The following is a 27,925-nucleotide window of genomic DNA, read 5'->3' as shown; positions in this document are numbered from 1 at the left end:
AAAGTCTAAATGGCTAGTGCCATGAATCTAAGCAGCTCAGAGTTGTGTAGCACTATAAAGTGTGTGATGGTGAAGCAGTGGGAATGAACATCAATCTTAGTGTATGAATATCAATGTCCGAGGATGTCCGGCCTCGGGCATTGTTCGAGGATGTACCGCATTCCTCGCTATAGAATCTTGTGGATGTCCACCATGGCAAGTACTCGTACTGGGCGTCTCGAGTGTCAAGCTAAAGTAATGCGTATCCTCTGTCATAGTCTTCGTCGGTGTTGTAGGTACGCTTCAGTCGCGGGCATCTGGATCTCCCTAGCTCCGTAGCCCGATCGATTAATGTATCTTTGGTGTGGGTGATATCTGGGCTCTGTTGAGTGGCATGCTCCTCTGTCTACCGAGTAAGTGGTCTAGAAAAATTTGTAATCTACCTCTGAGATTGTCTCTCTGTTCATCTCTGCAATAGGCTCTCTCTGTGTCTCTGTATCTTGAGTACAAATAACCCAAGACATCTCTGATTCTGCTATCTCATGACCCTAGAGAGTGGTCCAAAACCTCCCTGAAGAGACAGTGAAATCGCTCCCGTATCTCGTAGTACTCCGGACAATGACATATGTAATGTAGCTTTGTCTCAGGCTCCAAATGGCATAGCTAGCATATCCTAGCCTCTGCAGGTATCCCCCTAGTCTCGACCTGAAGTTGATGTGAAGAGGTGCGCAACTGACCAATAGCGCACCGTATCCCCCAAGATAAATGTGTATCCATGTCTGGGTCTAGTCACAAACTCATCCTTTGTCAGTTGGAGAAATGCTCTCTATAGAAAGCCATCTTCGTGCCCAACTCTCGTATTGGCTGAATCCAAGTCCTAGTGTCAAGATGAGGCAGGTCCTGATGGATGAGCTTGGTGATCTCTGTGCGCGTAATAGACAGAGAGGGTGCATCCAAAGAGTACTGAAAAGGAGGCAATCTATCCATATTGAAACCGTGTAGTTGAAACCATGATGTCATCTGTCCATACCAGCAAGTAGTATCCCCCTACAGTGCTAGCTGTTGGGAAGACTCGAGCTAAGCGAGCATGTGTGTGTCTGGGGAGGTCCCATAAACTTAGCATAAAGGAGAATGATCTGGTGAGTGCCTCGACCACGAGTGGAGATGCAGCCAGCTCTACTCTGATAATCTCATGTGGTACGGAAGCCTTAGCTCTAATCATCCGGGAGATCAGAGAAACAAAAGGCTTCTCTATACATCTCCACCCGTCAGTGCTACGAGATCTGCTTTGGTGGTCCACTGAAAGTCCCCATATCTGGACTCCATAAAGCATAGCTGATGTCACTAAAGTATTAAAGAGCCATAGCTTTGTTCTAGGTTCTTGGAATTGAACCTGCGAACTCATCCTCTCTAGTTTGCCTAGGGCAGCATAAGCTGTGGTCAATCTAGGCTCAGTCAATGAGAGCACTGGCCCAGACTATCCCAAGGTAAGTGTATGCATCTGTATACTCCACTGACTCCTGGCCATAAGAAAATGTGGGTGCTGATCTCCTAACCCACTGTGGTGTGGTATTAAATACCATAACCTTGGTTTTACCAATGTTGACAGACAATCCACTATCGTGGGTAAACGCATGTAAAGCATCAAAGTGACGTTGCAACCCCTCTGGGGAATCCAGAATCAGCACAATATCAGTAGCCTATAACAACGGCGGAATCCACGTCCCAGCCAACTGAGCTCCTCTGTCACCTCCCCTCTCAATGTAATCAGAAACCTCATCCACATACATGCCAAAAAGCGTCAGAGAGCGGGAATCCATGCTTCACCCCAATAGTGGAGTGAACATCAGATAACCCCTTGGGGGTGCAAACCTGTGCCTCATTGACGTGCAGAGTGCCATAATTCCCCAAATAAGCTTTGTGGGTACCCTCATCTCTTGTAATGTGCGCATCAACCCGTCTCTAGGCACTGTGCCAAATGCTTTGCGAAAATCCACAAAGCTACAATAAATTCTCCTCCCATGTGATCTACCTCCTCAATAATAGCTCTAAGTGTGAGAATGTGATCAAGAGTAGGAAATTCCCGCCTAAAACTAGCCTGTCCCACTGTTGTCATGCTTGCTCTCTTTGACCATATGCTCAACTGCTCCTCAAGAATGGATGCATACAACCATACCAATGTGTGCCCAATCATAATAGTACGATAGTTCCCAAGCTCCATAGGATCCTGTGCCTTGAGGATAGGCACTATAGTAGACAAGCTCCAAGTGTCAGGTAGACCCTCACACATTGCACGGTTGAACATCACTGCTAGAAGCTCTACAAGCATATCCCTGGCATCTATAAGATGCTCTAAAGCGGTGGCTGCCCAAGAACTGTGTATAAAGTAATGGTCCCGTACCTCCGTAGAAGTGATGCCAGGAGGGGGTGAGTGCCCATGGAAGAGTCTCCATGCCTCCCCTGAGTCTTGGCTCAAGAACAGCTGATAAAGATCGTGCTCTAACTGAGCGAAGAAAGCCCGCTTATTCCGTCACACTAGGCGTCAGAAGGCAATCTGTGATTGTCGATAGGTGATGACTCCCAGGAGTACCTCTCTCTAGAGCTGTGCTCTCATGTCTTTGCACTCCTCATCGTACCAGTTGTTTTGGGGCATACTCCTAGAAGGCTGTCTCTACTCAGGCTGAGTGTGCAGGTATGCCTCTCGTGCTGCATCATTCAAAGTCTCTGTCAATATGTAAGTGAGCTCATGTAGAGGGCGGCCCGTCTCCTCAATGCATATTCGTCTGTAAATCCCATCAATGTAAACAGAATGAGTCTCTGAGGTAAAAGTGTGTCGAGTAGGTGCTGCACCTCGTGGCTGTTGGGTAGTAGTGAACTAAAAAGAAATGGTCCATGTAAAGAGAGAATGATCGTTGCTATGCCAATGGGCCTGGGTCCAACCGTGAAATCCTGTATATATGGGATAAAGCTGGTTGAGCCATGACATAATCCATTGTGCTAGCTCCATGTTTATGTGGGAAGCAAGTAAACCCAGCTGCTGCGGTATATTGCTGAAGGCCATTTAGTATAGCCAATCCATGTGAGGCCCCCATCTCCATCATATTTCTCTTGTACTCAATGTACTACTAATCTTGAGAGCGTTTGTCAAGCCCCATATCACTGGTATCTAGCTCTCTCAGTATCTCATCTGAGGTATTATAAAAAATGGTTTGATGATTTCTTGTGGGGGCATTAAAGTCCCCCAAGAGAATGATGTCACCATCCCTGGAAAACTCCCAAATTTCCTCGTCTAATATAAAGAAAGGGGAATGCCTTCTAGGTGCGGCATACACTGATGTGTTGGGGGCAAAGTGACATATAACAATGTATAAGAATCTACCTGTCTCTGCCTTCAATCTCACCCACATGTATGTGGCTTGATCATCTTTCCAAAGAAAGTGGACAAGCGGCTGTAACTCTTCTCTGAAAAGGACTCCTACTACTCCTGATTCGCTGCCCCTGTGCTCTGATCTCGTCTCTGCTCAACAAAGTGTCTCCCACCTATATCCAGCCACGTGGCATAAGTTGGCATGGTGCGTGGTCTCTCTCTGAGTAAAAGGCGATGTCTCTCCCCGTAAAGCTGTCCTCAAATGCCCCTACATCAAGACGAAGTGACCCATTACAATTCCATGCTGCCATCTTTAATGTGGTCCCACATGGCTTGCACCGTCACGTGGAGTGTCGCTCCAATATCACCACCCTTCTATCACGGTAAAAAGTAATCTTACCTTTTTCCCTTGACTTGGTCTCTTCTTCAAAAAGTCCTTTGCTTCCATGGAGGGAACGAAGGATAAGTGCCCTTTCCTTTGAGGTTTCCCCCTTGCTTCCACTTTTATTATTACCCACTTTCCAACCCCTCCTATGCGTCGGCTCATTAACCCCCATCATAGTCATGAGTTCTTTCACCTCTTTGTCAACATTATCTTGGTCCTTGAGGCCACAAATCCTCACATATAAGGCGCACAAACACCTCCTTTGCTCCTCTTCTAGTGTTAAGTTAATGATGGTGGGTGTGGGGGTTGTTTCCTTGCCTTTTCCTTTCTTTCCGATCTTGATCCATTTCTTGGCCTCGTCCACTTCTATTGGGTCTTTGTAGTAACATCCACCCACGAAGTCGTCATTTCTTTGTGTTGCTTTGATGGTCCGCACTTGTTCTTTAATTGTGTCGAGTTCTTTTATTATTGAGGGTTGAAGCTCTCCCTCTTCGAGTGTGGTTCGTGATCACACCTGTGCAAGCTCCTTCTTGAGTAATGCGATCTCCTCATCTTGGGCCGTCACACGATCCTCAAGTGTGCTTATCGTGCTTTCTTGGACCAACACGTTTTCTTAGAGTGCCTTTATTGTGCCTAGGAGGTTGTGATTAATCTTGTTAATAGTAACACACATTTCTTCTAATGGCATCCTCTAGAGGGTCGTCCTTGCCATTTTGCTTCTTCATGTTGAAGAACCCCAAAACACACACACACACACACACACACACACACACACATCTATGTGTGTGTGTGTGTGTGTGAGTATATATATATATATATATATATATATATATATATATATATATATATATATATATATATATATAGATAGATAGATAGATAGATAGATAGATAGATAGATAGATAGATAGAGAGAGAGAGAGAGAGAGAGAGAGAGAGAGAGAGAGAGAGAGAGAGAGAGAGAGAGAGAGAGATCCACACCATGCATACAAGGGTTGTCTCCACATTATGCATACACGACCCACAATTTGTTTACATAGATTGTTTCAATTCTTCTTGTGTTCGAAAAATGCGATCTCCTCATTTTGGGCCGTCGCACGATCCTCAAGTGTGTTTATCGTGGTTTCTTGGACCAACACGTTTTCTTAGAGTGCCTTTATTGTGCCTAGGAGGTTGTGATTAATCTTGTTAATGGTAACACACATTTCTTCTAATGGCATCCTCCAGAGGGTTATCCTTGCCATTTTGCTACTTCATGTTGAAGAACCCTAAAACACACACACACACACATATATATCTATATGTAGAGAGAGAGAGAGAGAGAGAGAGAGAGAGAGAGAGAGAGAGAGAGAGAGAGAGAGAGAGAGAGAGAGAGAGAGAGAGAGAGAGAGAGAGAGAGAGAGAGAGAGAGAGAGAGAGCATTATGGCAGAACCTTATGACATTGGTCTCGGGGTGCAAGACAGATTGCTTGAGATTGATTCCGCCGTTCCTTCACAGTGGGATGCAGTCATGAGAGGCACGGTTCAGATGCCTCCCCATTGTGGCTGGGAAGGCCTCTTTGCTCAGAGCACTCTCTTATTAGCTCGTTTAGACACCATGCTATTCACAGTTGATACTGACCAGTCTCAGGGGATTCATGCTAGATTGACATATGATGCCACCTCTCCGCACCTTGCCCTTCCCGGAGCTCGATGGGAGGCCATCAGAGTAGTTGGCTCCCGCGGGAAGCGTCGTCGTGTTGACCCCCGTTTCGCTTCCGCTGATGCTGCACTTTGGAGGCTTTGGGTGTGGGAGGGTCGTGCCCTATCTCAGCTTTATTGGGACCCAGGAGAGTGGCATTGGCCTCACTCTGACCCCACCGGTGCACCAGTATCCTTCTTTGAGTACACTGTCAGGATTGGACGGTTAGCATTGATGAGACAGCAACCAGAGCAGCCCACTCGTATGCGTTTTTGGTTACATTCAGGCCTCTCCCATGCCTATCTGCAGCAGTTTTGGTCCGCCATTTGGGATTTACATGCGGCTTGTCCTATTTCTTTTTTTATGTGGATGATTGCACATGCGGGACTTCCAGTTGGGACTTGGCTAGCTACTATGGGTCATGATCCTTCATGTACTCGCTGTCCTTTGCGACCACTTGAGTCACCTGCACACTGTCTTTGGTCATGCTCAGCTTCCCATGTAGTGTGGCTTGCAGTTTGCTTTCTACTTAGCAGAGCAGGTGTTCAACACGAATTTCTTACTTGGGGATCTGTCTCATGGTTGATGCCGATGCCCGGCCCGCATCTTTTCTACGAGGGCTCAGACACATATCCAGCCTTTATGCTTACCTCGACTGGTTATCGGCGAGGGACTTTGGCTATGCTACCACAGATTGCTTGGCAGAGGGATTCTCAGACACGTGATGAAGTTTTTTCAGTCATCACTAGTATTACACTATGGAATGTTTGGAGAGCTTGTTGTCTCCACATTCTAAGTGCGGCTCCACAGCTCCTTCAGGATACCCTCACTGCCATTTGGCTGGACATCATTCACACCCTGATTTGGCAGTGGGATTCTTCCTCATGTACATCTCGAGCAGCCGAGGCTCGCCGATTTGCCTTCCTTCGCCGTTGGGCCCGATCCCCACTCTTCTTCACACTTACAGGTCGCCAAATTACGTGGCATTATGCCCCTCCTCGGTGGTTTCTCCTCCACTCATCACACCGACCACCATGAGATTGTTCTAGTCGGGTTGTCACTATAGTGGCTCTCCTCCTTACATTCAGCTTGTACACCCCACGTGATAGGTTATTTTGGCATCCGCTGGGGATTATATTGTACTCAGTAATATACAGCCCTGACTTTTTCCAAAAGAAAAAAGAGAGAGAGAGATTTGATTTGATTTGATTTGATTTGATATTCACGTCCACGGGGGGCCAAAATGACCCATGGGACCTTTTAGACATTCTCCTCTTTCGAGGGTGTGTTACTCGTGTGACTTTTTTTTGTCTTCTGGGAGTGTTTTGTGGTGTTCTAGTATGCGGGCAAGATATGTCCCGAGAGCTGTAGGGGAGGGGTCCGTTTTTGAGAGCAACTCGGCGAGAGTATGGCATCCGTGTATGAGCTGCTGAAAATCAGCTCGAATATGTGCGGATGTTGGGCATTCAAACGTCACATGTGCTTCATTTTCAAGGGCTCGCATAGTACATGATGTGCATATTCTTTTCTGAGGAATAATTTTCAGCTAGCCGCCTGTTTCTATCTTAAGCAAGTGTGATCTTGTATGCATCAGAGTTATGGCTTTTCTTGCCATATGGGGCATAGGCGTTTGGATGTGTCCTTGGGCTTCCGGCTTGCTTGTGCTGTAGAGCTCCCAGTATTTTGTGTTGACATGTTTGCAATATATTCGAACTTGGACCGATGTGTGGTCGTTCGCCATTTATTGTGAAGGCATTCAAGTAGTGCTATTTCAAAATTCAGCATACATTCCCCTTCTTCCCCCTTGACAATGGGCATGTCCACATATGCCTCTACATTCCATTTTGCAAACCACTTCCTTATGTCTTGGATAAGACTCGATGTTAAGAATTTACTTTTCTTAGTCTTTTGTAGTGCACATCCGGCCTTCCATGCTATGTGGGGGATTCGAGTGGAGGGCATCAGTTTAACTTTCATAATGTATGTAAACATTCTTTGCAGGGCTTTCATTTCAAGGGGTCTTTGCCCTGTTTCCAAAAGCAACACTGAATACGGCGTAGTTTTTTTGACTCCCAGATGTCTACATAGGAACTTCTTTTGTATCTTTTCAATCTCATTCCATGGGTGGGCTGAGATACTAGCTCCCCAAATTTCTACTCCGTATAGGATGGCCTGTACTACACACGTCTCAAATATAATTGCTTTAATTTCCCATCTCTTGATGACTTTTTGTGTATACATGTTTTCAAGTTGGTAATATTTGGCATGCCCCACATCAATTCTATTTCGTGCGCATTATCCCCAAGCATAATTAGATGGTATATCCATTCTCAAGTACATAAAGCTGTCTACTCTTTCAATTTGCTTCCCTTGGTACATGAGAGTTGGTTGAATTTCCTGTCTTTTTTGAGTCCTCACTAGCATAAACTTTGTCTTGTTTACATTGATTGAGAGCCCCATGTTTTCACAAAAGGTATGCATGGCATCTACCAATTTTTGAAGAGATACTATATCATGTGCAAAAAGAGCAACATCATCTGCATATATGAGTAGCAGAAGTGTGAGCATTCCGATGGTCGGTCCATCTGGTTCTTCTACGAGTGCCTGGGGTATGAAGTCCTCAATCTGGTCTATGCATAGCCCGAAGAGAGTTGGGGATAAAGGGCATCCTTGTTTAACTCCCATGTTGCTTGAGAATTCCTTGGACATACCTGCATGTGTTTTCAGCTGGCATAGAACTCTTTGGTAAAGATGTGCCACTGCAATTCTGAGATGGAGTGGTACCCCGATACTTTCCATTCTTTGCCATAGGCCAGTTCTCGGGACCGTGTCGAATGCTTTTGTGAAAACAACAAAACAACAGTACAAGGTTTTCCCTTTTAGCCGGCTCTCTTCCATTAAGACCCTGAGTGAAATAAGGTGGTCAATCGTACTATGCTTGGGTCTAAAACCTGCTTGTCCTGTTGCGCGCTTGCCATTTGTTTCTGCCCATGAGCTTATGGCTTGTTCTAGAACACTCCCCGGAAGTTTAGACATACATGATCCAACTGTGATGGTTCGGTAATTAGTGGGCTGATTTACATCCCCTTTTTTGAAAAGTGCTTTTATCCAATTTCTTTGCTTGTCTGCTGGCAGCCCTTGTGTGATTGCCTTATTAATTAATCCATGTATCCATTCCCGTGCAATGTTGCCTGACCATTTGAGCATTTCGGAATTGAAGTGTAGCGTATCGGGTGCTTTACCATTGGCTAATTTTTGTATGCCTTTGGTCACCGTTGTGAAATCGAAAGGCTCTTTTATTGGAATTTCATGGCGCATATCTGGCATCCCCTGTGCGTCTTCATGTACATACAATTGTTCCACATATGCATACATGTCTTCTGGACTTATGTCTCCGATAGTGTCCTGTCGCTTTCCTTTCATTCTCAGCCATTCCCCCTTGGGGTTCTTTTTGAAATTCGCTATGGCTTGTGTTTCAGTGTGCAACTCATATTCTCTTCTCTTCCTTCGCTTGAGACTATTGTAGATCTTTGCTAAATCTACCCATGCATTGGCTGTTTGGGGTGTTAGCCGCAACTGTTTCTTTGCATTTTTGCATTCCTCATCGAACCAGGGGTTGTGTGGTAACCCTTTCCTGCTCTTCCCTTTTCTGTATGTTTTCCCCATTGTTTCCTCTACTGCTTCGCATAATGCATGTTTGAAAATTTGCCAGGTGTTTTCAATGTTAGATGGCATATATTCTTGAGCAAGTTTCCTGTCTAGGCATGTTGCATATGCTTGCTTCTTATCTATTTGCATCTTATATGTTCATGATCGGGGTTGGGGCTGTTTTTCCTCAATTCGAGCAGGTATGTGCAGCCATACATGTATTGGTGTGTGGTCTGAGCTTGGTGATCTGTTTCCAATAGCGAGATTATGCACTATGTGGGACGCCTCATAGGAAACCAATACATAATCAATAGCACTCATGCCCTTATTGGCTGTATAGCATGTACATTCCCCTGAATTAGCAAATCTTTGTGCTCCGTTTAAGGCTAGGAGTTGCAGTGAGGTCATCATACTAAGCAGAGCCACGCCTTGCGGGTTTGTCATTGGATCTCTTGAGCATCGTTTCCATATGGGATCTATTGCATCATTCTTATGCTCCGTTTCCGGTGTTGTCATGAAATCGACCATTTGCATTTGGGCATGTGCTATCCGGGCATTCATATCTCCAATAAGCATAACCATTCCTTTATGTGTATATTGATTAATGTCTGCATACAAATCCTCAAATGGGTTGTTTTTCTCAATGTTGAAAGCACCATAAAATGGTGGTTCCCTGTGTGGGATATAGCACCTTGCGATGAACACGGGTTTGCCCCCTCTTGCAATTTTAATCCATATGTACCGTTTATGAGCATCCTTTTTGCATATGGTGATCACTTTTTGGAGCTCTTCTCTGTATGTCACTGCAACCCCTCCTTGACCTCTCATTTTTGTACATGGCATCCATAAAGATTGTGTTACATATCCTTCGATGTGTGGGATTCTACAGGTCTCGTGCTCCCACGTTTGCAACAAGAAAAGTACATCTGCTTGAGGCAAAACTTCTGTAAGGCCTTCCCCTTTATGCCATGGAAAACCTCGGCAGTTCCAGCTTGTCACTTGTAATTTCGTGGTCCCATGGGTCCCGTCTCGTCATTTTTCTTCTGCTTTTTCCTCGGCTGAGGGTTCTTTCTTTTTAGTGCGTGCTTCATAAGCTTCCCTCCTTGCTTGCTGTTGACTAGGTGTTCTATCTTCACGAATGTAGAGGGTGCTCCCCTGTAGGTAAATGCGGGCGTTATCGAGAATTATAGTTCTCTTACGTGCATCCAGTAGTGTGCATACGATTGCTCGGTTGGTATCGGGCTTCTTCTTGCCGACTGTGTGTCCCATATACTACTACATCATGCATGCCAAACTTGGTTGAAATCAAGTCCGTGATGTCCGTGTTCAAGGTGAGAACCTTTTCCGTGTCAGATTCGGGGATACCCCGAATTACTATATTCATTTTCCTCTTCTCTTGCTCATTGTACTCTTTGTTCTCTTTATCCTCCTCATTGGCATACATTTCATCACCCATATGCGTAGCAATCTGGTTGGGTTGCCCGCTTCTCACCATGTTTGCCCAAGAAACCACAGTTCCGGATACATTCTGTGGTCTTTCACATATGTGAGCAATTTTCTCATCATGTGTGGTCAGAGCATCCTGTGTCGTGAGTGTTTGTTTAGTGAAAGCTTCTTGTAGTTCTTGTATCTTTTCGTCTTGTCGAATGAGCCGCATGTCCTGAATATGAAGTTTATGTTCCAAATCTTGATTTTGTAATGCAAGAGTTTTAATCTCCTCGCTTTGCTTCATGATTGTGTTTTGCAGGGATGTGAGAAACCCCCAAATGTCCTGCATTGAACACGTGATCGTGTTTCCACCTGTTTCTTTACCTGTACCCGGGTTTGTACCTGTTTCTGCTTTCGGAGATGCTCCCTTCATAGGTGCCATGGTGCGTGTTGGTGATGACCGGACCGAAAGCCCGCTCCTAGATATGCGGAGATTAACTGTTTCGTTCATGCATTTGAGAGAGAGAGAGAGAGAGAGAGAGAGAGAGAGAGAGAGAGAGAGAGAGAGAGAGAGAGAGAGAGAGAGAGACTATGCATACAAGGGTTGTCTCCACATTATGCATACATGTTCATAGACCCCAATGCCCATTGTGCATACACGACCCACAATTTGTTTACATAGATTGTTTCAATTCTCCCTGTGTTCGAAAAAAGCCCTGTCCACCAATCTGTACAAAATCCCTGCTCACATGCGCACTTGGTCCCTGTAGATTCGCGTACCTGTTGCTCGCACCCTTCAGGTCCAATAGGCTACCAAATGCTGCACTTTTATTGTAGATAAAATTTGTGAAGAACATCACTTTTGTCAGGTGGGCCCGTTTTCAGCCAATGAATGCCCCTTGCAGAAACTTGGACAATGACAAGCTGCAGCAATGTTCTCTGCGAACCCTAAGTCTGTCTCTGTCGTGAACCCTAATATGTCCTCTGTCAACCTGGTTGCACGTGCAAAGCTGTGGGTCTCTCCTATTGCAAACCCTAATCGTTGCTGCCAACCTGTTTGCGCACCCAAAGCTGTGGGTTGCATGTTGCTTTTGAGCTTTAGAGTTTTGTTAGCAGGCTGTGCTTTGCCCGTGGCAACCTCTCATGTAATGTGCAGTGGAAGTGAATGATGGTGTATGGCTCTTGATGAGTTAACAGTGAGTGCTCAAGGTTCCTTTTACTGATGGAAAGGGAGAGCCTTCCTTGACTTGATGAGAGAATGTGCAATGACCAAAACAATGAGTGGAAAACTGTTAGTGCAAAGTGCATGAGAGTGCTAGAGAGAGAGAGAGAGAGAGAGAGAGAGAGAGAGAGAGAGAGAGAGAGAGAGAGAGAGAGAGAGAGAGAGAGAGAGAGAGAGACGACACTAGATGGGGTCCGAAACCCTGCTCCAAGCCCCCCCCCCCCCTCCCCCATTGCTAGAGAGGTATTTGCTTTAGATTGCACAAAGGTCTAGTACAATGCTTCTAGATGCTGTGGTACTTGACGACGAGACAATGATGTCGACGACGTTGTCAATGGCTGACGTATGAAAACGCTAGGTCATGCTGATGCTGTGGGTCTGCTACTGTTGCCAGGCAAGGGCAGATCTGCTACCGCCAAGGCCTGCAAGGGCTAAGAATGCAAAAACGCGATCTGCTTAGGGATGAAAACAGAAAACGCTGGCTGATTTGGGCTGAAAACTGACAATGCTAGATGATCTGCGGCGACAGGATGTCTACGTCGAGGTTATGCTACCGGATGGGAGCGGTTCGACGAGGTGAAGGGCTCATCTGAAAATGCTGGTTTTCTTGGCTGGAAACGCTGGTCTTGCAGGCAAAAATGCTGATGCAGATGGTTGCAAAAACACTGGCCTTGCAAGTTGCTGGTCTTGTTGAGGAGAAGCTACTTCTGCTGCCTCTTCTACTATCTACTGGCGCCCTAGGCTCACGAGGGTGCTAGAACTTCCTAGGCTACCTAAACCCTAGAAGTAGCTACAACTTGTCCACATGCACATAGGGTTAGATGTCTACGTGAAAATCTGCAATGCTTGTTTCTTTGGGCCGCATCGAAAGCGCCATAGATTAATCTACTGCGGCCATATTACAGGGAATGGCCATTTTCAGGTCTTCGTTCCCCGTTCCCATCTCAATTTTCCGTTCTGGATCTCCATTCCGTGTTTCACACGTGAGTATCCGAAACAGGGAATGGCATTTCATGCATGTTGCCGTTCCCCGTTCCCCGTTCCGATTTCCCGTTCCGGGTAACTATGACTGTGGCCCCAATGCTTCAACTTCGTCTATATCTCGGGTCCATCTTCTCCAAGAATCTCCACTGAGGAATATCCCTGAAACCACTTCAAACACAAAACCATAAACATATCCGTTCCATGTAGAATGACTGGAAAACGACTATTCTTCCTAAATGACTGTGCATGAAATGCAAATGAACAAAGTGACAGAGTGCCAAACCGTTCACCAAATACATGCCAAAAGTGAGGTCGAAACTTGAATTGTCGTCCTAGACCTATCAGCTGTGGCAAACCACAACGGAAATGCCAATGCTTGATGTACAATTGTGCTCGTGTTTTTCTTGTGACTGTGTCATGCCAAGGAATGAACAAGCAAAGCGACTAACAAAATGGACAATCGTGAGACTTTCTGAATTCCTTGAATGCAACATCTTTAACTTTTCTAGAGTGATCTGCATACATCCTTCTCATCCGTGAGTGAATCAAGTGCATCGTGCAATACGGCATGCCTATGAAAAGGGAACACATAAAGACGATGGTGAAAATACAAGAGAATGTCACGAATGAGAAACTCGAAAAATGCGTACTGACTAATCATGCGAAGACAAAATACTTCTGAATGGGCTCTATGGATCTCGGCTTGAGAGCCAAGATTGGTCCTGCATGAGTGATCGTATCTCCAATGAGGTTAGCTGAACTAGAACCACAATCATCCAAACCACCAAATTGCTGACAAGATTAGAAGCATCTAGCTAGACGGTCACCCAAGGTGTACTTGGTACAGACTCGAGCAATGTGAAGGCTTGGTGATTCCGACGAACAATCACATCTCTATCATGCAAAAAATGCGTGTCGTGCTTCAGAGAAGACATGATAGCAAGAGGGTTCTTTTCATGCAATGACCCATGCTTTTCTAGACTGTGGGATTGTGTACTAAGAGAGACTATGAGACTACGTGTTTTGGCCTCTTCTGAAACATGAGAGTGAGAGACTAGTGGCAAAGATAGAATGTTTTTGTCACAGCGAAGGACCACTAGAGGTGCTCCTTCAACTGTGAGGGAGAGAGTATTTTCTTTCCAATCAATGTGTGGATTATAACCTTTAAACCACTTGATGCCAAAAATCAAATCACATCCTGTGAGAGGAGAAACCACAAATCTACGACAGAAATCGACATTTTGGACTAACACTGTCACATCAGGACATTCGTGCGTGAAAGAAGAGTGCATTGCCAGGAGCAAATCCAGAGATCACAATGGGATCTATGGAGAGAGCTTCTAAACGTGCGCTCTTCACGAGTCACTAATCACATCATGCATACTACCCGAATCCAACAAGATCACAATGCGTTGACTATTCACATGATCATAACACTGCATGAGAGACTCATCTACATGATCATGAGAAACTTTGGACACATTAGTGTGCTCACTGAGTGCATTAACGGATGATGTGGATTTTGCGGGTTCTTTAGGTGCTTTCTTAGGACAATCTTGTGTTACTGACCTTTAGTGTGACATTTAAAACATCTTCCGTCCTTTTGGTATTTAGTAAAACTTAACCTACCTCCTAGGATGCCTTGAGCATATTTTTCATTAGGTGTCAACTTAGGTGTTTCTTGAGTTTTAGCCTCTTCTTTAGATTCATTGTGAGAGTTCCATGCTCTAGGTGTATAAGAAGATTGAGAAGAAGAATTACGGTCATGCTTACCAATGGTCTTACCGTGCTTACCATTCAGTTGGTCTTGAAAAGTACTCGACTTGTTCTCCTTCGGCTTGCCTTTGTTGTGTTTCATTTCTTGTGCTAAGGCGATTCTGACGGCGTCCTTATAGTCCTTAGGGCTGAAAACTTGCAGATTAAACTTGATGTACTCGTCTAACTCAAAGAGGAAAACCTCCTTGTCACGAGGACGTGGCAATTGCTAATTACTATCATCGAGCAGGTGACAAGTGCTAACCTTAGTTGTTGGTTTCTTTCCGATGATATTTATTTAATTTTTGGGACCCTCTTTTTGAAGTTGCAAATGGCCGAACATTGTGTGGCCAAAGTGAAAGGGCTAAACTTGATGTACTCGTCTAACTCAAAGAGGAAAACCTCCTTGTCACGAGGACGTGGCAATTGCTAATTACTATCACGAGCAGGTGACAAGTGCTAACCTTAGTTGTTGGTTTCTTTCTGATGATATTTATTTAATTTTTGGGACCCTCTTTTTGAAGTTGCAAATGGACGAACATTGTGTGGCCGAAGTGAAAGGGCCGATGGCCGAGAGTTTCACTTGGAGACGGGAAGGCCTTGTGGCCACTATCTGGTCGGGCTGACCGACACTAGAATCCGAGCAATAAAAGGGTGTCTAGGCTCAGTTCAAAGTCATTTAAGCCCCCTTGCTACACTTACAAGTCAATGGGTACTAGGAAAATTAACTCAAAGAGGCATAGTGGACACTTGGCAGCACCAAAGTCTCCAGAGGGTCAAACTCTGCCACCTTAGCTGAAATTGATGCAAAATCCACTCGAGGGCTGCCCTTCTCTCACATTGTGACTTACAGTGTGTGTGTGAGTAGTTGGTGCAGGTGATGTAGCTTTAATGGAAAGCTTGCCTTCTCCCTTGCACTATGTAGCGTGATGATTCCACTCTCGTGCACACCTCTCCCCTTTTGAATACAGAATCGTGATGCCCCGCTCGAGGGCTACTCATCAGTATGTACAGTTATGTGGGTTCATGCGGGATTGCCAAGGCAAGAGCCTCTTGCACATGTACTGGATTAGCTAGTTGCTAAACCCCCACAGGTACAGGTGAATTCAGAGAGATTTCACACGTGAAATCTTGTCCGATTCAAAGGGCAAGCAGCCCTACAGGTGCGAGAGCTCTAGGGCTTGCTACGGATGCGATGGGCTCGCGGAATGGGGCCCAAAACAGGAAAATACAGCCTGCTGTGTATTTTTGCAGGTTTAGGGTTTCGACCCTAAACGGTCCCTAACACCACCTGGAGGTCGGGGGACGCGAGGGAACCGATGTACAGTTGATTTGGCGCATTTTCAAGGCAGAAAACAGAGAATTGAGCGTGCTGCAGATTCTCGTGAGGTTAAATTGGGCCAGAATAGGTCATTTTCAGCCCGGATTATGCGGGATAGCTTGTAGGAAATTGCAGGTCTTATTCCCTCTTTGAATACATTAAAGAAATACCGAAAGGGGCGCCACTCTTTGGGGTCTACAAGGTGTCGACGTCTGCTTGGAGCGCTCTAGTTTCCGAGTCGTGTGTGGTTGAAGTGTCAATTCCCGTTACAGGTTTTTATCTGCAAAGTTTCTCTGTGTTTTAAAGTATGAAGTAAAGTTTTGGGTGAAAGCCAAAGTCTACCGCCCTACACGTCGGTTTCATGGTTCCATTGTCGGGACATAATCACTTTTTCCTCAAGAACTGAGCCTAGATTGGTTTTTGTTGACGATGCATAGTACAGGAACGTGGGACACTATGGCCGACAAAGGGAAAGGCATTATGGAAGAGGGTTCCTCTATATACGACAGGCATGCAATTCCTACAGTGTTTGATTGGCGAGAGTTAATGGCCACGCCTGTTTGTACCTCTTGTTGATGTGAATGCCCCATCAATGCAGGCCTTTATGACTGGGCTACTTGAAGATGATGCGTTCATGACTCAATTGGTTGCCGTTGTGAATGCGTTTTCTCGACTGGTGCAGAACCCAAGGTTTATGGAGTTTTTGCAAGCGTCACGAGTGCCACAGGAGACGAGGCAACTCACGCAGCCAGTAGAGCCCGATGAGGCTCAATCCCAGGTACTTCATGTGTCCCAGCAGGATAGGGAGCACTCGCATGTTGCGGAGTTAGGGGCTCCAAGACAAGTTCCTTTCGTCCATGAATAGGTGGTTAGGACGCCAATTCCACATGTTTTGCCACTTCAGCCTACCACCTTTCAGAGTCCACCATGTTGCATTAAATGGAGAGGGAACCAATTTCCAGGCAATGCATCATGTTTTTCCACCACCCAGGGTACATCCTAGGTATTTCGGGGGTGGATATGTGTTCCAAAGTATGGCTGGTTATGCGCCTAGAAAACAACAATGTATGATAGGAACATTGTTTGGGGGTATGCAAGGCATGATGCTAAACTCCATGTATGGTAATATTGGCATGCAGCAAGGCTTTCAGATCAATCATGTCCAGTTTGGGGTGCCACAAGGCAATTTTGGCATGGTTGGTTTCTCTAGACAACAGCCAGATATGGCACTTATGACGCAAAATGTCAATGACTAAGGAATGCGGATGATCCCTACTACAATGTCCATGTTGCAGACAATTCCTTATGACAATTTGGGGGCGCTGGAAAAGCCAAAAGCTTACAAAGAAGCTGGTGCAAGTGTAAAGTTTAGCACTTTCGGCGGCTTTGAGGATAAGGCAAAGGCTCTTGCTTCCCTCCAGCAATGTGATACAGCTTATGCAAGAGGGAATTTATAGAGGCCTCTAAGGTCAGGAAAGCTGCCACTTTCTTGAAAGACAATGCGCTTACATCTTGGACGACATTGTTGATTCTAGGACAGACACTTTCCAGATGTTTGCATTTGCGTGGGTGTCGAATGAATTTAAGGCTGATGTCATGACGGATTGGCACCAACTCACTACGGCTACTTGCAAGAGCCTACAGGAGTACAATCGGAGGTTTTGTAAAGTGTTGCTCCCAGTACCCTCCTATAGGTTTGTGCCATTGACAGAGCAGATTGAGAAGTATTGTTGTGGGTTGCCTAAAGGGCTTCGAGATTATTGTACAAAGAACATAGTGGCTACCCTCACTCAGCTTATGGAAGTTGCCAACACATGTCTTGCCTTGTTGAAGGGAGAGGACAGTAGGTTTTCGGGCAACGTAAAAAGGGGCAGCAAAAGAAAAATTGAGCAAAGAAGCCCTTTGTGTGAAAAAGGCTCCTGAAGTGTCACAAGGGTCAGAAAAGGTCAACAAGGACAAGGACTCAGCCAAGACATTAGGATCGCAGGCAAAGAAATAGAAAAAAAAGCCTTTTGTGCGTAAGCCGCTCGAGGAAAAGGTCTTGATGGCTGAAAATAAATGCTTTATATGCGAGTAGCTTGGTCACTTTGCTACAGATTGTCCACAAAGGAAAAGACAAGCTGACTCAGATGATAAAGAGGACAAGCAAGGGAAGAGGCCCAAGCCCACTGTAGGTTTAGTGCCAGTCGTCTTTTTTGCGAGAGTTTAATGATTGTTTTTCAGATTCATTACCGTCACAATTGCCGACGGAGAGGCATGAGGACCATACGATAGATTTGGTGCCAGCGTGTAGCCCACCAAACAGACCCCCCTACCGGGTAGTGCGGCTCAACAGAAATAGATTATGGGCTAGGTTGAGGAGCATTCATAGAAGGGGCTGATTCAGCCTAGTTCTTCACCTTTTTCTCCCCTGTGCTCCTAGTGCAGAAGAAGGATGGTTCTTGGCGCATGTGTATTGACTACCGTGCGTTGCATAAGAATATCATCATGTAAGGTGAAGCGGAAGTGAATGTTGAACTATGCTCAAGATGAATGCTCCGAACTGTGCTCAAGGGTTCCTTTTACTTACGGAAGGGAGAGCCTTCCTGTCACGTGACACATCCAACCCTATGTGTCAGTGGACAAGCTAATGACCAGGGTTCAATTCAGTCAAGTCGGTCTAGGATAGGAAGTGATCTGGCACTTTTGTGAGTTTGTTCGCAGACCGTGCATGTCTAGACACTTAGATTAGATGCATATCCTCTGGTTGCACACAACATGATCATCAGATTCCAGTGAGATCCCATCAGTAGCATTTTTACAATGCATAGACCTATTTTCCCTATTTTTGACATTTTTCACTTATTATTTTTAAGTGACTTTTGTTGGAAAGTAGGTAGGGCAAATTTACTAAGTTTGTATAAGTAGAAACCTAGCGCATGCAAGAGCACCTTGCTCAACAGGCAACTTCTCAGCAAGACCGACCCCGCGACAACTCTAGCGTTTTCAGCATTGCAGAAGGCCTAGCGTTTTTGCATGAGATCAGCCAGCGTTTTTGCACTTGCAGATTCACGGCGACAGTAGACAGCAGATCAGCCCTAGCGTTAGCAGATTCCCCCACAACAGCAGATCAGCCCTAGCGTTAGTAGTTTTCCACCGCAGAACCCCAAATCAGCCTAGCGTTTTTGGATCAACCAGAGACCTAGCGTTTTTGCAAATCTTCGCGACAGAAGCAGCAGTAGCACTAACGTTTTCAGTTTTCAGCAGTCAGACTCCGCAGTAGAACCCCTGAACCTCGTAGATCTCACCTTCGTGTAGCAGATCCTTGCCGCACGGTCAGATCCCGCGTAGTTTGCAGATTCAGCCCGGAAAACGCAGATTTCAGCATCTGCGTTTTCAGCGTGTCGTCGTCACCTCGTCATCATCGCCGTCGTCACCGACATAGAGTCAGAATTCAGCAGATAAAGATTTGCAGATTTCAGTCCTTCGTTTCGTCGTCGTCCTCATTGTCGGCAAGTCCAAGCATTGTAGAGATTTGTGCAATCGATAGTAGACCGCTCTCGCCATAGAGAGTGGGGCCTTCGGAGGTGGGTTTGACAACATTCTGGTTTCGTATTTTCTCTCTCTATCTCTCAATCTCAGCACCTTCATTCACAGTGTTCATCCACTTTGTTTGTGTCCATTGCACTCTCTCACTAAAGGAATTGAAGGCTCTCCCTTCCGTAAGTAAAAGGAACCTTGAGCACAGTTTGGAGCACTCATCTTGAGCAAAGTTTAACATTCATTTTGCTGCACCTTACACTTCCATTCCTTTAGTGCGAGAGTGCAAATGATCACAAACAAGTGGTAAACACTGTGAATGAAGGTGCTGAGATTGAGAGATAGAGAGAGAAGAATACGACTCTAGAATGTTGTCAAACCCTCCTCCAAGGGCCCCTCTCTCGATGGCGAGAGAAGTCTTTGCTATTGATTGCACAAATTTCTACAATGGTCTTAATACAATGGTCTTACTGACGATGTCGACGACGATGATGGTGACGACGAGATGGGGTGAAAACTAAAAAGGCTAGGGGTTGAAATTTGCAAATCTTGTATCTGCTGAATTTTGACTGTATGTCGGTGATGACGGTGATGATGATGCGTCGACGACGTGCTGAAAACGCAGATGCTGAAATCTGCGAATAGCTGGCTGAATCTACAAACGCTGGCTAATGTGACTGTGCGGCGAAGATCTGCTGCGGGAAGGTGAGATCTGCAAGGTTTGGGGACTGCGGTACGGAGTCTAATCGCTGAAAATGCAAAACGCTGATGCTGTGGGCTGAAATGTTGCCAAGAAACTGCAAAACGCTAGGTGATGCAAGAAATCTTGAAACGCTAGAGGATTTGTTGAGAAACTGCTATCGCGAGGCCGGTCTGCAACTGCAAAACAATGGGGCTGATCTGCATTTGCTGAAAAACACTGGCTGGTCTTTGGTGGCTGGAAACGCTATGTTCCCTTGCCGGTCTTGCTCAGAAGGTGCACTGCCAGATGGTATCTGTTGCCTCTTTTGCGAGAAAGTGCTAGCGCTAGCTTTTCTTATATATCTGCTTAGCCAATTTGCCCTACCTAATTTCCCAACAAAGTCACTTATTAATAATAAGTGAAAAATGGCTAAAATAGGAAAAATGGGTTCTGTGCACTGTAACATGTCCCTGATGGGTACTGACTGTAATCTGATGATCATGCTGTGTGCAACCAGAGGAAATGCAACTACTCTTAAGTGCTTGGACATGCACGGGCTGCGCACAGGCTCACAAAGGTGCGAGAACACTTCCTAATTTAACTGAACCCTTGTCATGAAGTAGCTTGTCCACATCCACATACATAGTTTTATGATGATGCATGGCAGACTCTGTGGCACTAGGCCATTGCAACATAAGGTCATCTCCCACCGTATGCAGGGCATCGTGGAATTGATGCGAGTGTTCTTTTATCGGTCTACTTTGAGGAGACATGTGGATGTCTTTGTGCGAGCATGCTTGATTTGCCAAAAGATCAAGTTTGACAGGCAAAAGGCACCAAGGTTATAACAACCACTGCCGATTCTGGATAAGCCATGGGAAAGCATTGCTATGGATTTTATCTTTCGACCTTCCAAGGACGCCGATAGGGAATGATGGTAAATGGACCATTATTTGCAGGTTCACCAAGTAGGCCCATTTTATTCTTGTCAGGAAGAAGATAAAATCTGACAAGATGGCACGGTTGTTTATGTACAATGTGTTTAAGTACCATGGAATGCCACAATTGATTGTCAGTGATCGTGATCTTCGCATGAAGAGTTTGTTTTGTAGAGGATTATTTGAGAACATGGGCTCTACGCTCAAGTTCTTGTCCTCGTTTCATCCACAAATTGATGGACAGTCAGAAGAGGCTAATTCTATTGTCTTGGATCTGCTGAAATATTATGTGTCAGATAATAAGGGCAAGTGGGAACAATAATTGCCTATGCTTGAGTATGCGTACAACAAAAAGGTGCATTCGTCCATAGGCAAGGCACCTTTTGAGATTGTTGAAGGTGGCAAAAAGTTTCCTTCCATTATGCATACAAAGGACAAGATCAAGGTTGCATCCGTACAATGTACGGATATGATCCGTACAACCGTATAGTTTGGATCCGTACTTATGGACATTACATACGAATGTCTTTAATTTTTCTTTAAAAAAAAAAAATTGTGCATTGTGCGGTTTGCAGTACTTGTTAGAGTCAGGGCTTCATACTTCTGTCTTGGATTATCATTATATACTTTTTTTTATGCTCTTAGTTTTACGAGACCTTGACATCACACATCTGACACTGTTTCACTGTAGATATTGATCAATTTTGTGGTCTCATTGTTCGGTTAGAGTTGTGGACTCTAGTCTTTATTTGAAGCCTTGGTGAATGCATAAGTAAATGCATGAAGTACTCTTAGTTTTAGGTTTGTGAAAAAAAAAGACGAATTTTTACGTACCTAAAAACTCAATCCATTTTGTACTACGTACCTTACATACCGAATTTGTACGAAACACTACGTATCTAGCTACCTTGGACAAGATCTTTGAGGCAGATTGATATGTTGAAAACATGGATGAAATGTATAAGAACATTAAGTTGCCTTGGAGAAGACTTTAGCAAAGCAGAAAAGGACTGCTGATCGTCACCGTCACGAATTATTGTTTTGACCTGGTCATTGGGTATTTTTACGCTTTGAAAAGGCAAGGTGAAAGAAGATGAAGGGCAAGGAAAGGCTGTTTCCGAAGCTCAGTATGCGTTACTATGGGCCTTTTCAAGTGCTTGATGAGTTCATCGATGTTGCTTATAGGCTGAAATTACCTGACACTAGGAAGATTCATAATGCGTTTCCTGTGAGTCTTCTATGATCCTTGTGGGTGATGTGCCAGAAGATATGCCAGATGAGGATCAACCAGAAGTGGAACTTGATGAAATTTTAATTCGTGAGCAGATTTTAGCACATAAAGAAAGAAAAGTTAAGGGACAAGTTGCAAGACGGTATTTGGTGAAGTTCAAGAACTATCCACCTATGGATGCAAAGTGGATGCAAGAGTCCGATTTGCTAGTGTCACGAGGACGTGGCAACTGCTAACCTTAGTTGTTGGTTTCTTTCCGATGATTTTCGTTTAATTTTTGAGATCCTCTTTTTGAAGTTGCAAATAGCCGGACATTGTATGGCCAGTGTGAAACGGTAGTTTCACCCGCAGACGGGAAGTTGGTCTGCACTGGAATTCTAGTAGTAAAAGGGTGTCTCGGCTCAGTTCAAAGTCATCTAGATCCCCTCGCGACACTTAATAAGCTGGTGGAAACTAGGAAATTAACTCCATAGAGGCACAATGACAAGGTGGGGCCACCCAGAGAAAATCACCCGAGAACTGGACTACATTGCATTTTTGGTCATGGTCCTAGTGGTGAAAGATGGTTAGATGACGAGTGAGAGTCCAATGGAAGCATCTCCTATAATTTAGGGAACTGCTATTTTGGGCCACAAAATCTGTTCGCGTCATTAGCTCCAGAATGACAAGGGGAACATTTTATTACACTGCCGCTAAGTCAACTGAACAACCATTTGAGATATTTTTAAAACACAAGGTCCAAAGCGGGGTATAAATGCATGAGGTTGGGCATTTTCTAACTTGAGAGAGAGAGAGAGAGAGAGAGAGAGAGAGAGAGAGAGAGAGAGAGAGAGAGAGAGAGAAGCGTTCAAATAAAACGCAGGGTGCATTTTTCAGCCGTATGGTGGATTGTTGCAGGTACCAAAGTTATTGTGTGCTTGCCTACCCTCTATGTACAGTGAAGCGCAAGAACTGAAGCCTTGCACAACATTCATTGCTCTCTCTCTCTCTCTCTCTCTCCGTGTAGTTATGTGATGCCCCACAAGAGGGCTCTTCATTTGACCTATGTACAGTTGTGTGAGTTCATGCGTGATTGTCGAGGCAAGAGCCTCTTGCATAGGTACTGGATTAACTAGTTGCTAATCCCCCGCAGGTACAGGTGAAATTCGGCACGCGAGAAATCTCGTCTGATTCAAAGAGCAAGTAGCCCTACAGGTGCCGGAGCTCGAGGACTTGCAATGGATGCGATCGGCTCGCGAAACGGAGCCCAAAACAGGAAAATACAGCCTGCTGTGTATTTTTGCAGGTTTAGGATTTCGGCCCCAAACGGTCCCTAATACCCCTAGGAGGTCCAGAGACGCGAGGGGACCGATGGGCAGGTGTTTTGGCGCATTTTCAGGGCAGAAAACAGAGAATTCAGCGTGCTGCAGATTCTCGCCAGGTTTTGCAAAGTGTCCGTATGCGTCGGGAAAGTCACCTATTGTGGGGGGTACTGTTTGTGAACCGTCCTAGTACAGTTATGTTGTCGAAATCGGGCCAGATCAGGTCATTTTCAGCCCAGATTATGCGGGGCAGCTTGTAGGAGATCACAAGTTTTTTTCCCTCTTGAAATATAATAAAGAAATACCGAAAGGGGTGCTAGTCTTTGGGGCCTACAGGTTGTCGGCGTATGCTCGGAGCATTCTATCTTTCGGGCCGTGTGTGCTTTGAAGTGTTAGTTTCTGTCACAGGTTTTATTTGCAAGTTTCTCTGTTTTTGAAGTCTAGAGTAAAGTTTCGGGTGAAAGCCTACGCCTATCTCCCTACAGGCCGGTTTCACCTAGAGTCACCAAATGTATTGCAGCTTTACCTTGAGGCCTTTGGGTTACAGCCTACGTATGCCTCAACCCAACGTGTGCAAAGGAGGGGTAACGATGGAGCTAGCACATCAAATGTACTTATGGATTCAGTGCAATAAAAGAATGCATCTCTCTTCAAGTGTTAAAGGTATTATGCTCACTTCTATCATAGATGGAACTGACAAAAGTATGAAGGTCTTATTAAGTCATTTGTATCTATGTGTTATGACCTTTCCAACGGGTACATGCGATGATAAAAGCGTGCTAACAACACAAGATCATCAATCGCATGTCTATATGGCATGCAATCAAGGACGTTTGCAATTTCAAGAGGGGGGTATGTCACGAGGACGTGACAACTGCTAATTACTGTCACGAGGACGTGACAACTGCCAACCGTAGTTGTTAGTTTCTTTCCGATGATTTTATTTAATTTTTGGGACCCTCTTTTGAAGTTGCAAATGGTCGAACATTGTGTGTCCAATGTGAAACGGCCGATGGTCGAGAGTTTCACGTGGAGACGGGAAGGCCTCGTCGCCATGAGGTGGTCGGGCCGACCGACACTGGAATCAGAGCAGTCAAAGGGTGTCTAGGCTCAGTTCAAATTCATTTAGCCCCCCTCGCTACACTTATAAGTAGGTGGGTACTAGGAAAATTAACTCAAAGAGACATGGTGGACACTTGGCAGCACCAGAGTCTCCAGAGGGTCAAACTTTGCCACCTCAGCTGAAAATTGGCACAAAATCCACTTGTGGGCTGCCCTTCTCTCACATTGTGACTTATAGTGTGTGTGTGAGTAGTTGGTGCAGGTAATGAAGCTCTAATGAAAAGCTTGCATTCTCCCTTGCACTATGTAGCGCGATGATTCCGCTCTCGTGCACCTCTCTCCCGTTTTAAATTTAGAAGTGATGCTCCGCTGGAGGGCTACTCATGTGTATGTACAATTATGTGGGTTCATGTGGTATTGCCGAGGCAACAGCCTCTTGCACAAGTACTGGATTAGCTAGTTGCTAATCCCCCGCAGGTACATGTGAATTCAAAGAGATTTCACGCGAGGAATTTCGTCCGATTCAGAGCGCAAGTAGCCCTACAAGTGCGGGAGCTTGAGGGCCTGCGACCGGCTCGCACCCAAAATAGGAAAATACATCCTGTTGTGTATTTTTGTAGGTTTAGGGTTTCGGCCCTTAACGGTCCCTAATACCCCCAAGAGGTCCTTGGATGTGAGGGGACCGATGTACAGGTGATTTGGCGCATTGTCAAGGCAGAAATCAGAGAATTCAGCGTGCTGCAAATTCTCGCCAGGTTTGGGAAAGTGCTCGTATGCACAGGGAATTTCATCCAATACGTGGGGATTTTGTCTGTGAAGTTTTGTAATGTGGTTATGCTGTCGAAATCGGGCCAGAGCATGTCATTTTCAGCCGGGATGATGCGGGACAGCTTGTAGGAAATCGCAGGTTTTATTCCCTCTTTGAATACAATAAAGAATTACCGAAAGGGGCACTAGTCTTTGGGGCCTACACGGTGTCGGCGTGTGCTTGGAGCGCTCTAGCTTCCGAGCTGTGTGCTTGAGGTGTCAATTCCCGTTATAGGTTTTTAGCTGCAAAGTTTCTCTATGTTTTAAAGTTTAAAGTAAAGTTTCGGGTGAAAGCCAAAGTCTACAGTCCTACGAGCCGGTTTCACTCCTTGCGATCGTCATCCGACTTACGCAATTGAACGCCAATCCGCAAAATACGGCTAGAAAAAGACATAACAGGGGATCCATTTTGCTTAAGACTACGCCAATCTTCTCTTAACCGATCTAGGTATTGTGGTGGAATGAAATGAGTCTTGAGCTTGTCTTGGAAGTCGATCCAATTGAAAGAGAGGGGCACGCCTTCCTCGGCATGCTCAAGATGCTTAACCAGCTGTGACTTCTGCGAAGCTTGATACCTATTAATGGCCTCTCTTGTTAGATACATGACAGTTGTCAAAATTTTACTGTTACTTGTTTTCTTGTTAGTCGCAAAGTAAGCATAAAATTGATGCAACCAAGAATGAATCACAGATGCATCCATCTTACCATCATACTTACTAAACGTCATCTTCTCAGTGACCGGATTGTTGGAATCTTCGTCTCTACTTGTGTTACGTGATGACTCGCCAACCTCCTTGAGTGGCTCGGTCTTTGAGGAGAGTACCTGTAGGACCAACTCCTGCATGCGTTGGTCTCTCTGTGCCTCTCACTCTAACTCCATAGACGTGTTGCTTTTCTTCGGCCGCTTTGCGTTGAGTCTCGCGTGCTTGCTTACGCTCGAGCTCCATAGTTGCCCTTCTTTCATCGGCCTCTAAGCGTTGAGCTTCACGTGCTTGCTCACGCTCAAGCTCCAGAGCTGCCCTTCTTTCTTCACGATCGCAGTCCATGGTGGCGCGTTGCGTCTCTTGTTGTAGGATCATCTCCATCATTGACTTGACCAAAGCCTCCATAGGGTTTGGTGCAATCAGTGGCGTAGATGGGGATGGGGGAGGATCGGGGAACAATCCTCTTGGTGTAGAAACTTCGTCTTCTTCAACTAAACTCTCGTCACCTTCACGCAAAGTATCCATTGCGCTTCGGGTGATGACCATGCATTGAGTTCTTGGGTACTTGGGGTTCTTGAGTACTTGGGTACTCGTGGTTCTTGGGGTTCTTGGATTGCAACCTGTGTTTAAGAAGGCTTTTCTCTTACCCAAGCTCAACTCCTTCCTGTGGGTGCACCCCTTGGCAGCCTTGCGCTCACACCAAGTTGCTTTTTCTCACCTAACGACGATTGGCCTGCTGAAAGTGCAAGGTCCGCTCTCAATGAGTGGAAAAGAGGAACGAGGGGAGGTTGTAGAAGCCCTTCTTTCTTGGTTTACTTGCCACTCTTCAAAACACAAATTAGGGATCGACACGCCCAAGTGGTCTTGGGTTACGTGCGACCACAAGAAGCAAAAAGAATAAATTTTCTATGGTTCTTTGTGCTTCTTTCCTTGAGTGATGATATTGAACATTGCCAAAGAGCTTTGATGCCAATGTAATGTGCAACGGAAGTGAATGATGGTGTATGGCTCAGGATGAGTGAACAATGAGTGCTCAAGGTTCCTGTTACTGACGGGAAGGGAGCGCCTGGCAGAAGAGGCAGCAGGAGCAGGAGCACTCGCTCAACAGGCAACTTCTCAGCAGAACCCCCAAGAGGCCTAGCGTTTTTGCATCGCAGCAGAAGGCTAGCGTTTTTGGACCAGATTAGCAGCGTTTTTGCTCTTGCAGATTCCTGACGATAGAAGACAAAAGATCAGCCCTAGCGTTAGCAGATTCCCCCCCCACAGAAGACAACAGATTCCCAGCGTAGTAGATTTCCACCGTAGGAACCAAAATCAGCCATAGCGTTTTTGGTTTGCAGATCAGCCTCGGCGCTGTGCAATTCCATCGCGACAGAATCAGCCCTAGACTCAGCGTTTTCAGTTTTCAGTAGTCAATTTCCGCAATAGAACCCCCAAACCTCGCAGACCTCACCTTCCGGCAGCAGATCCTCGCCGCACGGTTAGATCCCACGAAGCCAGCCCCGAAAACGCAGATTTCAGCATCTATGTTCTCAGCGCGTGGTGGTCGTACCGTCGTCATCGACATCGTCGACGACATAGAGTTAGAATTCAGCAGATCAATAGTAGACCACTCTCGCCATAGAGAGTGGGGCCTTCGGAGGAGGGTTTGACAACATTCTGGTGTTGTATTCTTCTCTCTGTATCTCTCAGTCTCATGTACTTTCACGCACAGTGTCCATTCACTTTGTTTATGTCCATTGCACTCTCTCATTAAAGAACGGAAGGCTCTCCCTTCCATAAGAAAAAAGGAACCTCGAGCATAGTTCGGAGCACTCATCTTGAGCAAAGTTCAACATTCATTCTGCTGCACCTTACATTGGTATCAGAGCTTTGGCAGTGTTCTGTATCACTCAAGGAAAGAACCATAGA

General features: G+C 45.5%; 1 protein-coding gene across 4 annotated transcripts in view; it reads left to right on the top strand.

Moving 5' to 3' along the window:
• SEH1H (Transducin/WD40 repeat-like superfamily protein) overlaps nucleotides 1–27,925 on the top strand; it is a 102,425-nt gene that overhangs the window by 52,934 nt on the left and 21,566 nt on the right. For 2 of the 4 annotated variants that reach the window (XM_086499169.1, XM_086499168.1), the window contains exon 7: nucleotides 10,808–10,882. The exons of 1 other annotated variant lie outside the window; for it this stretch is intronic. In XM_086499169.1, the coding sequence (XP_086355295.1) occupies nucleotides 10,808–10,882 (75 nt within the window). Of the gene's footprint in view, nucleotides 1–10,807; nucleotides 10,932–27,925 lie in introns of all 4 variants that reach the window. One more of the 4 variants, XR_015186299.1, reaches the window with a different exon arrangement.

Source organism: Adiantum capillus-veneris, chromosome 24, assembly GCF_014529385.1.
Source record: "Adiantum capillus-veneris isolate H3 chromosome 24, ASM1452938v2, whole genome shotgun sequence".
NCBI lineage: Eukaryota > Viridiplantae > Streptophyta > Polypodiopsida > Polypodiales > Pteridaceae > Adiantum > Adiantum capillus-veneris.
Note: the sequence above shows the minus strand (reverse complement) of the source record. Positions and strands in the feature narration are given on the sequence as shown.